At 40.5% G+C, this 15,798-nt stretch overlaps 1 protein-coding gene across 11 annotated transcripts in view; it reads right to left on the bottom strand.

Moving 5' to 3' along the window:
* The window catches only part of NCOA6 (nuclear receptor coactivator 6), a 98,140-nt gene that overhangs the window by 34,231 nt on the left and 48,111 nt on the right, over positions 1 to 15,798 (bottom strand). For all 11 annotated transcript variants that reach the window (XR_008959378.1, XM_048222129.2, XM_026503334.4 and 8 more), the window contains 4 exons: positions 15,396 to 15,551; positions 8,985 to 9,107; positions 1,672 to 1,800; positions 122 to 988 (listed from right to left, as the gene is read on the bottom strand). Coding sequence is in view for 10 of the 11 variants with exons in the window: in XM_048222129.2 (XP_048078086.2) it covers positions 122 to 988; positions 1,672 to 1,800; positions 8,985 to 9,107; positions 15,396 to 15,551 (1,275 nt within the window). In the remaining variant the exon portion in view is untranslated. The remainder of the gene's footprint in view (positions 1 to 121; positions 989 to 1,671; positions 1,801 to 8,984; positions 9,108 to 15,395; positions 15,552 to 15,798) is intronic.

The raw sequence follows: 15,798 nt of genomic DNA, 5'->3' as shown, positions 1-15,798 counted from the left end.
CACCACTATATCCACAAAGCCAAATAATTATATCCTCCCTCCATTAACTCTAAATATTGAAGTTCTATTAAGATCTATCTCCAGTAAATTTACCAACACAAATAGCTTCCGTGTTCCTCACCTCCTAGGCCTGGATGTAAACTCTGTGGCCCCTGGTTTGGTGGTTGCTGCTGCATCACCATGAAGTTAGGTGGCACATTTCCCTGTTGAACCATAGGATTCCGACCGGGAGAGCTGACAGGCTGCTGAAATCCCTGGGGAAGTGGGTTATTTTGAGGTGGCCTTGGTCCCATCTGCTGCTGAGTTTGGTTAACCGTTGGGGAGGATGCAGGGGATCCCTGCTGGAAGGAGGAGGGTGAGGAGGCAGGAGACTTGTTGGTGAGGTGGGGCTGCTGCAGGGGGGTTGGGACCCTGGAGGGCCCTCCCTGCAAGCTCTTCATCTGAGGAGCTGTGAACTGGCCTGGGTTGCTCATCTGAGGAAAGTTTGTATGGGCTTGTGAGGCTTGCTGGCTGCCAAAGGGATATGGAGGGGGAGGGTGGGAAGGTGTCTGTACCGTGGCTAAGGATGGTCTTGCCTGGAGTTGCTGTTGCATTGGGCCAGGCAAGGGAGCCTTCTTCCACCCTTGACTTGCAGTCATTGTGCCCAGAGAACCCTGGGCTGGAGGAGGCTGAAGGGCTCCAGAAGGCAGCTGGTTCCAGCCTGGAGGAACAGGCACCTGAGTTGGGGCAGTAAACTGGGGTCGAATTCCCTGTGGCTGTTGCTGCTGATGTTGCTGTGGGGGTCTTGCCTGTAGCTGCTGCTGCTGCTGCTGCTGCTGCTGCTGCTGCTGCTGCTGCTGTTGCTGCTGTTGCAGCTGGGGAAAATTAGCTGGGTTCATTTGTCTGTTCACGGGGACAGGCTGCATTGGGTGGTGCGGGGGAGCTAAAGATCCTGAGGGGTGATTCTGCGGCTGTATATGGAGCCCAGAGAGGAGTGGATCCATTGCATCTGTTTAAAGAGTTAACAAAGCAATAATTAAATTACTGCAACCTAGATCCTATAGCAATAGTAAATCCCCTGGTACCTTCAATGAGATGTTTGTGAGCACCTTCTATATGCAAAGCAACATACCGTGATGACAGGAAGATGAGTATTGTCTAGAAGAGCTTATGGTTCAAAAGTGGATGAAAGAGCCAAACATAAAATGTGGAGAGCAGTATTTTCCAAAGCATACCCTGGAGAGCTATGTTCATTAGCATTATAAGAAAACAAAATAAAATATAGTCAATTAGGTTTGGGAAACAAGTGAACCTAACCAGCTTAGATAGGCTTCTTCGCTGCAGGACTCGCAGTGCCTCCAATAGGTTAATTGTGAATCTCTAGGAGGGACGGTAAAGCATGATGCGCTTACTAAATTTATTATAGAATTCCCTGCCATGAAGTATCTTCCAGGACTATGTAGTCAAAGGAATGCATTTTTTAGGAATGTTGGGTTATAACTGATAAGAGAATGAGAAATTCTGAGAAGGAAATGATGACTTTTAGCTTGAAGAAATGGGGGAAATTTTGTAAAGAAGGTGGCATTTAAAAGTTGGGCAGTTAGGAATTTGGTATCAGAGAGAGCTCAGTTTTGTAATGATCTCTGCAAAGAGTTCCAGCCTCTTCAATCCACAAAGATTGGAGGTGATTACCTGACTGAGAAGCAGGGCGAGGAGTCCTGGGCTGCAGCTCTGAATTGGGGCCTGGTGCCATCATGGAAGATGACACATTTACACTCTGGGGTATCATAACAGTGGCAGGGCTGGTCATCCTTATTAGTCCTAAAGGAAAAAGAAAATCCCTAGAATAGAGTACTGGAATTGGTACAACATTTGTTTTTAAATAAAATATTTCAAGAATATAAAAAGGTATGGAAAATTTCTGTACCCATCATCTACCTTGTTAACATTTTGCCCCATTCCCTTCAGATACATATGTAGATACAGAATCCCCCTACTTCCCAATCTCATTCCATTGCCTCTCTCTTACCTTATAATTGGGATTAGTAGTTCCATGCACGTTTATCTTTATTACATATGTAGGTAAACTGCATAGCATTTTTGGTATGCTTTTAATCTTTGTATAAGTGGCATCATACTCTGTCTTCTCAGTTTCCTTTTTCACTTAATATTACCTTTTGAGCTCCATCCATCTTGACTGCTATAATAGTGATCCATTTTATGGAAACCATACATTCATTCTGCTAATGAACAGTTAAGGTTCTCCCTCCCCTGCCCCAATTTTCATTCTTACAATTTTGCAATGTCATGTATTCTTGTGGACATGTCTTTAGACTATATACTTGGAATTCCTAGGTTTTAAGTATAAACATCTTCCATTTTAGTAGATATTGGCAAACTGCTCTCAAAGGTGGCTATGCCACGGGTGCCCGGCTGGCTCAGTGGGAGGAGTGTGAAATTCTAGATCTCGGTGTTGTGAGTTCAAGCCCCACGGGGTGGGTGTAGAGATTTCTTAAATAAATAAACTTAAAAAAAGGGTGGGGGAAAAAAAGTTATTATGCCAATTTACATTGCAACTATCCGTTTGAGAACTACTCTTGTTCCGTATCTTTCCAATTTCTGATACCATTAGACTTTTTAGGATTTAGCATCCATATTAATAAGTGAAAATATACTATCCTCTTCATGTCTCTTTGATTTTTGGCATCAAGATTAAAATAACTTCAAAAAAGAGCTGGAAAGCATCTTTCTTCTTTGTCTATGCTCTTGAAGAATATCTGTATCTGTTCTTTAAATGTTTAGTAAACTCACCTGGAAAATTATCTGGACCTGTGAGTTATACTAATTGATTCATAGGGAGACAAATTTTTAATTATTTCAATTTCTTAAATAGTTACAGATTTTTCAAGTTTCCTTAAGTCAGTTTTGGTTAAATTACATTTTCAAGAAAACTGTTAATTGCTGATGCTTTAAAATTTATTAGCATGAAGTTATTTACAACTTTGCCCCATTTTTTAGAAATAATTCATATATTACAAAATTCACCCTTTTTTTTTTTTTAAGATTTTATTTATTTATTCGACAGGAAAGAGACAGCCAGTGAGAGAGGGAACACAAGCAGGGGGAGTGGGAGAGGAAGAAGCAGGCTCATAGCAGAGGAGCCTGATGTGGGGCTCGATCCCACAGTGCCGGGATCACACCCTGAGCCGAAGGCAGCCGCTTAACCGCTGTGCCACCGAGGCGCCCCACAAAATTCACCCTTTTGAAGTACACACTTTTTTCCTTCTTTACATTGCTTATGCCTTCTCTTTTTTTGTTCTACCACGTTCATCAGTTTTAATTGTTTTTTCAAAGAAACATCTTTGGTTTTCCTACTTTCTTCCATTTTGTTTTGTTTTTTTATTACTTTACTTATTTCTGCTCTTATCTTTATTATTTCCTTCCTCCTAAATTATTATTACTCTGCTATTCTCCTTCTCAATTCTTAGGTCAGACTCTTAGCTTTAATTTTCAATTCATGTTCTGCTCTAACAGTTATCTGAGGGCTTAAATTTTCTTCCATGCTGTATGGCCACATCTCACAAATTTTGATACGTACTATTTTCATTATTCCATTTTCTTTTATTTTATTTTTTAAAGATTTTATTTATTTACTTGACAGAGAGAGAGAGACAGCACAAGCAGGGGGAGCACCAGAGGGAGAGGGAGAAGGAGGCTCTTCACTCAGCAGGGAGCCCGATGCAGGGCTCGATCCTGGTACCCTGGGATCATGATGTAAGCTGAAGGCAGACACTTAACCAACTGAGCCACCCAGGTGCCCCTCATTATTCCATTTTAAATATTTTTTGCTGTCCATCATGACTGCTTTTTAAAAAATCAGGGATATTCAGAATGTATTTTAAATTTTCTAAAACTACAGAATATGTTGGTTAGCTGTTTTTTTGATTGTTTGTTTGCCAATGACTTAATTGTACTGTGTTCAGAGAACATGATCTGTGTGATACCAATATCTGATATTTACTGAAACTTGATTTTAGAAAAATACACAATTTGTATAAATGTTCCATTTATGCTTGAAAAGATTAAGAATTTCTGAATTACTAGTGCATGGTTTCTATATATCTCCATTATATCAAACTATTTTACTTGTTATTCAAGCATTATCCTTATTAATTTTCAAATAAGCTTAGTACATCAATTACTAACACAGGTGTTTTAAGATCTCCCCTAAGATGTGATATCTCCATATAATCCTGTCCACTTTGCCTTACATATTCTAAAGCTAGATCATTAAGTATTATTAAGATATTAGCTGTCTTCCTGATGAATATTTCCTTTTACATCATACATTGGCTCTATTTATCCTCAGTAATGCTTTTTATTAGTCTGTTTTATCTGATAAAAATATTGTTATACCCCTTTTCTTGGCTAATATTTGCCTGGATTATTTTTTATCCCATCCTTTTAACTATGAGCCAAATCCTTATGTTTTATGTGGTTCCTGTAAGAGAACATAACTAAATCTGAGAATATTCAATCTGATTAATCATGGTCTTTTTATCAGTGTTCACAATACATTTACCTTTACTATTAATTTCTGATATATTTTGATTCATTTTATCATTTTATGATACCCCTTCTTTTTTTTTTATGATACCCCTGCTTTTTACCCCTTCTTTTTCTGCGGTGTTTTCCTATTTTTTTCTATGCTGGTTTCCTAATTTTTTTAGATTTTATTGGATTTTTTCAAACACGCCCTTCCTTTTTTTTTTTTAGGATTATTTATTTATTTATGAGAGAGAGAGAGAGAGAGAGACAGAACAGAGAGAGTGGGGGGGAGGGGCAGAAGCAGTGGGAGAAGCAGGCTCTCCGATGAGCAGGGAGCCTTATGTGGGGACTCATCCCAGGACCCCAGGATTGTGACCTGAGCTGAAGGCAGATGCTTAACTAACTGAGCCACCCAGGTGCCCCAAACATGCCCTTCCTTTCTACCTCTACTACTAGCTTAGAAGTTATACATCTTATTTCTATTATTTTATTTTTAGAGATTTTATTTGAGAGAGAGACAGACAGCGCATGCGAGCACATACCAGCGGGGGGTGGGGGGGCAGAGGGAGAAGCTGACACCCCGCTGAACAGGGAGCCCAATGCAGGGCTTGATCCCAGGACCCTGGGATCATGACCTGAGCCAAATGCAGATACTTAACTGACTGAGCCACCCAGGTGCCCCTCTATTATTTTAATGATCTCTTTTGTCAATAGACATACTCAACTTAAAGTGTAAACATGTGATCATCATTATTGCTAAATGAGCCAATACTTATTTAGATTTACCCAGTGTTTACCAATTATTTAGCTCACCACTCCCTTTTAGATCTTATTTCTTCCATTTAAGGTTCAATTTTCTTCTTCCTGAAGTAGATTCTTGAGCAGTTCAATGAGCAAGAGTCTGTTAATGGTAGCTTCACTTAGTGTCTTTGAAAATGTCTTTATTTTATACTACTCTTTATAGTAAAAGTAGGTTTAAAATTCTAGGCTGTCAATTATTCTCTCATCACTTTGAAAATACTATTCCAATGTTTCCTGGTTTTCAGTGTTGCTGCTGAGAAATCAGTTGTGATCTGATAGCTTTTCGTTTGTAAAATATTGGTCTTTTATTTTGAGTTGCTTTTAACATTCTCTTTGTTTTTTCATGTTCTACAGTTTTATAATTTTGTGTCAAATGTGGATTTATTTTTTAAAAAGATTTTATTCATTTATTTATTTGAGAGAAAGAGAGCACGAGCAAGGTGAAGGGCAGAGGGAGAAGCAGACTTCCTGCTGAACAGGGAGCCTGATGCGGGTCTCGATCCTGGGATTCCAGGATCATGACCTGAGCCGAAGGCAGACATCCAACCAACTGAGCCACCCAGGCGCCCGTGTGGATTTATTTTTATTTACATTGCTCAGGATTTCTGAGGATTCACATCTTTCACCAATTCTGGAAAAATTCCAGCCATTCTCTCTATTGGTCTTCCTCATCCTAGATCTATTCTTTCACTAACTATATGCAACTTGGCCAGACTCGTCCCACTCTGGTTCTTTAGTACTGGCAATAGCATCACTGCTTATCTCTCATCAAGCTACCACAATACGAAATCCTCAGAATTTGGTGGAGAACTCTAACTACCAATCCCCTACTACAGGTAGCAGGCTGGGAACTGTACATCTACTACGCGGTATTCCATTAACAGCTCAATAGCACAGGTCCTGACATATAATAGGAACTCTGTAAATGTCAGCTTCAGGGCTCAGGGGTCATCCACCTTCAAGTATGGGCTCAAAAGATTGTAGGCATTTTTATCTCATTTTTATGTGAAGAAACTGCTGCTTGGAGAGGTACAGCAACTAGCTTGAGGTAACCAGGAAATGGTACTGCTAGGATAAAAATCTAGTTTCAATTTTATATGGCCAAATCTTCAGCTACAGTTCAGAACAATGGCTTTATAAACTGATGCTCTCCATTCTGCTGTATTTCTTCAAGACCTACTGTGGTAGGTGGGGTGGCGAATGACTGGCTATAGTTTTAGGTGGTTACTATGCTTCTACCACAGCAGCTGTGCTTTTCTGGTTTATTTGAATAAAAGGTCCTGCAGCAGAAAAAGTCTGAAAGCCACTAGTGTAGTGAAAAGAGCACTGGACTGGGAGTCAGAGCTGTGATACTAGGGTATTGCTACTTGACCCTGAGCAAACTGCTTCCTCTCTGTGAGTTCCAGAGTTTCCTCAGCTTTTTTTTGTTTGTTTGTTTGTTTTAAGATGTATTTATTCGAGAGAGAAAGTGAGAGAGCATGTGCATGCATGCGGGGAGGGGCAGAGGAAGAGGGAGAAGCAGACTCCCCGCTGAGGAGGGAGCCTGACACAGGGTTCTATCCCAGGACCCTGGGATCATGACGTGAGCTGAAGGTCATGCTTAACCGACTGAGCCACCCAGGCACTCCTGGAGTTTCCTCAGCTTTAAATGAGAGCCAACTCGAGAGGTGGCAAGGGAACCAATGTCAAGGCCTGAGGCAGATTTAAAGTTTGGGACTGAGAGTCCATGATGGCGGAGGAGTAGGAGACCTCAGTTTTGTTTGGTCCCAGGAATTCAGCTAGACAGCTATCAAATCTTTCTGAACACTTGGGAACTCAACTGGAGATCTAAGAAAAGAATAGCTACAACTCTACGAATAGAAAAGTGACAACTTTCTGTAAGAAAAAAAACTCACCTCAAAAAAGAGAATAAGAGGCAGTACTAGGAGCTGGTTCTCTGAAAGAATTAATAAGATTGATAAACTCCTGGCCAGACTTATCAAAAAGAGAAAGGACCCAAATAAATAAAATCATGAATGAAAGAGGACAAGTCACAACCAACACTGAAGAAATACAATTATAAAAACACATTATAAGCAACTGTTTGCCAAAAAATTAGGCAATCTGGAAGAAATGGATGCATTTCTAGAGACATATAAACTACCAAAACTCCCCAATGTTTATAGCAGCAATGTTCACAATAGCCAAACTAGAAAGAGCCCAGATGTCCATCAACAGATGAATGGATAAAGAAGATGTGGTGTTATATATACAGTGGAATACTTTTCAGCCATCAGAAAATGAAATCTTGCCCAACATGGATGGAACTAGAGGGTATTATGCTAACCAAAATAAGTCAATCAGAGAAAGAACAATTACCATATGATCTCACTCACATGTGGAATTTAAGAAACAAAACAGAGGATCATAGGGGAAGAGAGGGAAAAATAAAACAAGATGAAATCAGAGAGGTAGAAAAACCATAAGAGACTTTTAATCATAGGAAACGAACTGAGGGTTGCTAGAGGGGACGGGGGGCAGAAGGATGGGGCACTCAAGTGATGGACATTAAGGAGAGCACATGATGTAATGAGCACTTGGTATTATATAAGACTGATGAAATCACTGGCCTCTACCTCTGGTAATACTTTAACCAACTGAATTTTATTTTTTATTTTTTTTAAAAGATTTTATTTATTTATTCGACAGGAAAGAGACAGCCAGTGAGAGAGGGAACACAAGCAGGAGGAGTGGGAGAGGAAGAAGCAGGCTCATAGTGGAGGAGCCTGATGTGGGGCTCGATCCCATAATGCCGGGATCATGCCCTGAGCCGAAGGCAGACGCTTAACCGCTGTGCCACCCAGGCGCCTCTAACTAACTGAATTTTAAAAAATTAAAAAAATAAAGCTCGGGACTAACCAGAAAATAAAAAATAGATGAGAGCCAACTCAATTCCTTTTATTTTGGGGGGGGGAGGGGCAGAGGGGGAGAGAATCCCAAGCAGGCTCCATGCCCAGTGCTGAGCCCAACTCAGGGGGCTTGATCTCACAACCTTCAGATCATGACCTGAGCTGAAATCAAGAGTCAGATGCTTAACTGACTGAGCCACCTAGGCACCCCGAGAGCTAACTCAATTCTAATATTTTGTGATTCACAGAATATTGAGTTCAATCTCTAAAGAAGAAATTTCAGTTTTTCTAGAAAAGTCAGCAAATAATTTCTAACTCTCTAAAATTCTAAGTACCTAAAAACATATCCTTCCGCATACTTCTTCAGATTCCAAGTAAGCACACAAGAACTCAGCTCACGGATTCTCAGCCTCAGAGAAAGTGGGAGTTGAAAAGCTACATTCCCCATTATGCTATAAACATTCTGAGGGTAGAAAATATTTTATTCATTTCTATCTCCAACACATAGCAGAGGTCCTGTCCTATGAAAAGAACTCAATAAATGTTTGCTGCACAGCTCAGTGCTCATCTATCTACCTTTAAGCATGAGCCCATGCTCTGTGACTCTATGCTCCTAAGAGTGATTTAAATCTTGCTTTCCTAAACCAGAAAACAGAAATGTACCAGAAACCCATGCCTATTCTGCAGGACCCAAATGATCACACATCAGAAAATAAAGGGAAAAAAGCAAACCAGTAAAATGTCATATAATTGAGTGGGAGATCTCACCTGGACCACCTGCCATGGGAAATGCTGCCTCCATCCTAACTGAATTTCCGGCTCCCATGGGTCCATTCATTCTCACATCTTGGCTTCGGTTCTGAGCCAAAGCCAGGTTGATAGCACCTTCCCCTGAAAATGACAGGTTATAAAAAGGAAACCATCAGAATAAGATGTAAATGCTGCTTAAAAATGGGTATACAAGAACTTCAGTTTTCTGTGTTTTTGAAGAATTATGGTTAAGTTTACCATCACAAAAAGGATAAGTGCAATACGATATAGGTCTTCCTTCAACTTCATCTGGGACTTACATGAAGCACAAGGAGAACATAATCCTCACAATACAGCAGATAGGCAATCATTAATGACGTATAGTGTCAGGGGCAGCTTGTAACCCTGAATATCTATTTTCAAATAGCTCACAGTGTGTGCATGTATGCATGTGTGTCTATGTGTGTGAGAAGGAAGAAAATGGTCTCAGAAATTCTCAAAATCCTAGATTACCTTTTGGGAACTTACAATCAGAACGTAGAGATATGAGTAGGTGTAATGGAGAAAGAACATATGATGGATGGTACAGGGACACTGTAATATTTGTGAGCAAAATACCATTTCCCTTTCAAAAACTGTAATATAAATAGATATCCATTAGAGATATTCATACAATGAAGAGTAGAGAGGTTGCTACTAATCTACTTTCACAGCATCTAATGATAAGCCCAACATTTGTATAGAGCTCTAATTTTTATTTATTTGTACTTTCATTTAATTTTTAAAAAAAGATTTTATTTATTTGACAGAGAGAGAGCAAGAGAGCACAAGCAGCGGGAGCTGCAGAGGAAGAGGGAGAGCAGACTCTCTGCTGAGCAGGGAGCCTGATGAGGGGCTCAATCCCAGGACCCTGAGATTATGACCTGAGCTGAAGGCAGAGAAGCTTAACCGACTGAGCCACCCAGGCGCCCCTATTTTTATTTTTTTTTTAAGATTTTATTTATTTATTTGAGGGAGAGAGAGAGAGAGAGAGCACAAGCATGAGCAGGGTGTGGGGGGGGGGGTTGGGGGGGGAGTAAAAGAGAGAGGGAGAAGCAGACTCCATGATGAGCAGGAAGCCCAATCATGACCTGAGCCGAAGGCAGACATTTAAATGACTGAGCCACCCAGGCACCCCTGTATAGAGTTTTTAATGCTTACAAGATTTTATCTCATTTGAACCTCAAAATATCCTGGTAGGTAACATAACTAGATATGTTCCAATTAATCAGAGATAACTCTAAACTTAGAGGTAACTTAAATTTTACTCGGTTTAATGATAAAAAGAAACAAATTTCAGGATACTTCCTGGACCTAATCCACAATTTTGACTACTGTTACTCTGGATGACAGCACCACCTAGTGGACAGATAGAAGTATAGCTAGCCAGTGGTTAAAGAGATGAAAGCAACATTGCATTGACTGGCATCCTTCCAGCATCATTCCATATCGTGGGGTCCTGGTTTATAGAGCCAGATGACAAAGCAGGACGCTAATGAGGACACAGTAGTTTCCTCTGTCTTGTCACTGGTGAAGTCCCCTTTCTGTATTAAGTATTTCAACCAGGCAGGTAGACTGGTCACAGGGCACAAACATCCTACTAATATGGGACCAGGGGCTATGAGATGCTCTAAACCGCCTATGGGAGACAGGAATGAAAGAAAAAGAGACTACAGATCTTGAGGGTTTCCAATAAAGGGAAGGAACTATTAATATAACAAACTTGCTAAGACACTGTAAGCAGAAAGTATTATTCTTGAAATGGACATCAGATCATGTCAGTTCTCTGCTTCAAACTGCTCCACTGCTTCCTACTGTTGTAGAAATAAAAGCCAAACTCCTCCAAACAGCCTTAAATGATCTATCTAGTCCAATGCTATTCAACAGAAATATAATATGAGCCACACATATAGTTTTAAGTTTTCTAGAAGCCACAGTAAAAAGGTTAAAAAAAACCAGGTGAAATTAGTTGTAATATATTTTATCTAACCCAGTACATCTAATGTACTATTATTTCAACATGTAACTAATACAAAAAGTTAATTAATTATTTTACATTCTTTTTTGGGAGTGCTAAGTCTTCAAAATCCACTATGTATTTTACTTACTGTACATGTCAGTTTGAACTAGCCATATGTCCAGTGCTCAACAGCCACATATGGCCGGCGGCTACTGTATTTAACAGCCCAGATGTGGCCCTTGCCTACCTCTCTAACCTCAATGGCACTATTTTCTCCTTCGATTTTAGGATTCAGCCTCGGTGGCCTTTTTATTTATTTATTTATTTATCTATCTATCTATCTATCTATCTATCTATTTATTTATTTATTTATAAATAAAAGATTTTATTTATTTATGTGACAGAAAGACAGCCAGCGAGAGAGGGAACACAGCAGGGGAGTGGGAGAGGAAGAAGCAGGCTCCCAGCAGAGGAGCCTGATGTGGGACTTGATCTTGATCCCGGAACACCGGGATCACGCCCTGAGCCGAAGGCAGACGCTTAACGACTGTGCTACCCAGGCGCCCCATCCGTGGCCTTTTTTAGTTTCTTAGGCACACAAAGCTGCTTCTCACCTCATGGCCTTTGCACATGTTGTCCCCTCTGCTTACAACAGTTCTCCTGCTCTCTTTACATAAACCAACTTCTCAATTTTCATGTAAACTTAAGTGTCACAGGCCCCCAAAGACCTTCTCCAATTGTCTTATCCAAGGGTAGGTCACCCTTATCAGAACATCTTTTCTTCAGAGCACACCCCATGTACTTACTTACACATTCACTTGATTCCTTGTCCGCCTTCCCCATCCCCATACAAGGGTAACCATAAATCTGCCCTAGTTCCTTTATATCTATTATTTGGGGACAGTTATTTATAGCACCCTTTTACTCTCAAAAGTGTCAATTTAGATGATAAATTATATGGCCACCCTAATTATATCCTTAATATATGCCCACCCTAATTATATCCTTAAGACACAGAACAGTGTCTAATACATGGTAGGCACTCATTAGCTATTTATTACACGTATTATGAATCATCATCTTATAACCTTACAAAGAATTATAGGCATTTTTCTATATGATGAATGCATTCCTGGAAAATCCCACATTCTGTAAAATCTCACACTGAAAATAATAGATTTTATGGGAAAAAACAGTGTTGTTGGGACAAACTCAAAACCTATGTGGCTTTGTAACCAGAGCTCTAATAAAAACAGTAACTGGTAGAGGCAACATATCCAAAAACATTTGCAGTAGAAATGCCTCGTTACAGGTGCTGAGATAATGCAGATGCAAGAGAGTTCTGAGCCAGTGGGGCTGCCATTAAAGCAGGCATAGGAGGAAGTGAAACTTTTCACAAGCCAAGAGCCATGCTAGTCTGGGGATGCACCTCTGAGGGGAGGTATCTGAGTGTAAATTCTGATTCCTAATTATCTTAAAATAGAGCTGAAGGGACTCCCACCTATGCAGCAGCTAAGCTTGTCTTTTTTTTCTTGCAGATAATCATCCTTCTATTCCCACTAATCCAGTTTCCCTTGCCTTCTTTATATGGATACACACAATTTCCACATTATAGTGCTATTATTCTCCTATTTGCCAAGTGCATATAAACTAACTGGTATCAAAGAAACACACATGAAGAACACTACAGGCTCCCAAACTTGCTGATTAGGGGTTGGCAAACCATGGCCTATGGGCCCAATCTAGCCTGCTGCCTGTATAATTAAACAAAATGTTACTGGAACACATCCATGTTTATTCACTCACATATGCTTATGGCTGTTTTGCACTACAACCAGACTGGAACTGTTGTGACAGAGATCTTAGGGCCCACAAAGCCAAACAAATGTATTCTCTGGCCCTTTACAGAAAAGTTTGCAGACTCTGCTTTAAATCACCATGAATGAATAGAGGGGTCACAAAATGTCTTCAAAAAAGATGTCTCCCCAGCTCCCTGGCCAAAACTCAAAAAAGGAAGGGTACAGAGAGTATTCTTCAATGGAAAATAGGCTGTTGGGGGACAACCTGTCCCTGCACCCCTACAGCAGACACCATGGCAGTGGCAACATCTCCTCTTACAATGTACTAAGACATAAGCTTGTTAGCAGTTTCACAAAGGCAAAGCTGCTCCCACCACTTTCGATCCTGCCTAAATTCTGAGGGAGTGTGGAGAGAGAAAAGGAGATCACCTGGGATACACATGTGTATCCTAAAAGTTAAAGAACTCCCTTCTGTAATGCGATAATAATTGCCATATGTGAATTTCATAATTTCTTGAAATATGTTATCTATTTTACTTCCTTGATGGTATTTATGCTTTAATTTATGGCTAACAATAAAGGCCAGCACCTTATCCTTTTAAAAAGAACTTACAGGAAATAAGTCCGATTAAAAGAAGAAACTGGTGTTTCCTTTCTCCAATAGAAAACACTACCACATAAAGTTCCAAATCCCTTTTAACTCACATAAATAGGTAACAGAGACTATAAAACATTTAGAATTTTGGGACGCCTGGGTGGCTCAGTCTGTTAAGCATTTGCCTTTGGCTCGGGTCATGATCCCAGGGTCCTGGGATGGAGCCCCACATTGGGCTCCCTGCTCAGTGGGGAGTCTGCTTCTCCCTCTGCCTCTCCCATCCCCCATCCCCTCCACCCCTGGCTTGTGCTCTCTCTCTCTCTCACTCTCTCTCTCAAATAAATTCTTTTTTTAAAAAGATTTTATTTATTTATTTGACAGAGAGAGAGAGAGAGCGCCCACAAGCAGAGGGAGCAGCAGAAGCAGGCTCCCCTCTGAGTAAGGAGCCCAATGCGGGGCTTGATCCCAGGACCCTGGGATCATGACCTGAGCTGAAGGCAGATGCTTAACCGACTGAGCCACCCAGGCGCCCCTAAATAAATATATTCTTAAAAAACAAAACATTCAGAGTTTTTAAGAAATCACTTATGTGTTCCATAAAACATAAAATGCCTATATAGTTTTATTGTAGCCAAAAACTGTTTTACTAAGTTCATCCTATATCCTATGGATTGCTGTGAATTAATTTTACTTTTCTGGATCCTTTTAGATAACCTAACATTTTTCATAATAGACTGATTGTTGTTTAAACCACTATTCCCTTGTTTATCAAATGATGGGATTTACCCCATTTTTCAAAATACATATAATCCTTTCTAACCTCCTCTATGCTCCCACATACCTGGTACTTCTATCTCTCACAGGTTTGTCTCCCTCACGAAGGTCAGGAGTTTCTTTTGAGTTCATACCAGCAAGGATCATATTATACTTATCAGTGTATGCCAAGTGCTAAAGCAAAGTGGTGCTATTATTTGTGTGCTTCCCTTGTTTTCATTCAATATATATTTACTAAGGAGCCTAACATGTTCCAGGCAAGCAGAGCTACAACACTGAGCAAAACCAGACATGGCCTCTGCCCTACTGGAGCTTGCAATCTAGGGGAGAATAAAACAACAGTCAAATAATTGCTCTGATGAAAGCATTACATAAATGATCTAAGGAAAAAGCAAAACAGACTTTTGTGAGAGCACATAAAAGACACTGACTTCATCAAGGAGTTCAGAAAATATACTCTCAAGATTTAAGCTGATACTTGAAGGCTGAGCAGGTGTTAACTAAGGGAAGGGGAAATGGTAAGGGACAACACTGCATACAGAGAAAACATAAATGCAAAGGGCCCACGGCAGAAGGAAGAAACGCATATTCGAGGAACCAGAAGAAAGCTGGAGAGGTTTGAACAGACAGCAAGGAGGATAGCTGTATGAGTCAAGACTGGATGAGAAAGGGAGAGGTCAGACCATGCAAGGCCATGAAGTCATGGTAAGAAGTTTAGTCCTTAATCTGTGAACAACAGCAAGCCATAAGCAGGGGTTTTAAGCTGTGCATGCATGTGTGTGTATAGTGTGTGTGTGTGTGTGTGTGTGTGTGTGTGTGTGTGTAGCATATTTTCATTTTGAAAAGACCACTCTGGCAAAATATTTGAAAAATAAATACTGCTACAAAAAGGACCATTCAAGGCCTCCTAATCTCTGTTAGATGAATAAAGAAATAAATACTAACGCTTATTTGGTAGAAGGAAGCAAATGAAATTAGATATTCTTTAAAAGACAAATCAGTTCCTGGTCAGGGTGCCAGTGAAATTCCAATGTGACAGACTGACAGATGAAATCAGCCAAGGGAAGGAGTATGAGGCTGTGGATGCTGAAGCATCAGGACCCAGACAAAGCCTCAATTCCTCTTTACCCTAAGGTGCTGAGATGTGAAGCGCAGGTCACATGAGTTACTTGGCATTCTGAAACACGAGAGGAACAGACAAAGCAGCACAGAAAAATCATGCTACATTCTACTGTTGTTATGATTTGGGTCCAGATGGGCACCTTCAATCTGAACGGAGAGAATCCCCAGATCCCGAAGCTGCTGGTTGTTGCTCTGAGCCAGGATCCGTAGCCGCTCCGCCGCTTCCCGGGGGATGTTGAATGTCACACGCACACTGTTCCAAGGCTCCACCTTCTGTACCTTTAGCTTGCTGGATTCTTGGTTGTGAAAGAAAGCGAATAATATTAGTAATCTTTCAGCCACCAGAAGACATGGGACAAACAAACCAAAAACAAAAGAACAAGACAGAGCATTGGCTTGGAGGAGCTGTGAGAGCTTAGTCTTTGGCATTAGCTAGATTTCAAATCTAATCCTAACTTTACCACTTAGCACCTGGGTGGCCATGAACAAATTATTTAACCTTTTTGAAACTAACCCTTCTCTTCTTTAAAACCATGAAAAAAC

This window comes from Ursus arctos, unplaced genomic scaffold, assembly GCF_023065955.2.
Source record: "Ursus arctos isolate Adak ecotype North America unplaced genomic scaffold, UrsArc2.0 scaffold_16, whole genome shotgun sequence".
NCBI classification, from domain to species: Eukaryota; Metazoa; Chordata; class Mammalia; order Carnivora; family Ursidae; genus Ursus; species Ursus arctos.
This window is presented reverse-complemented; position numbering and strand designations above follow the sequence as displayed.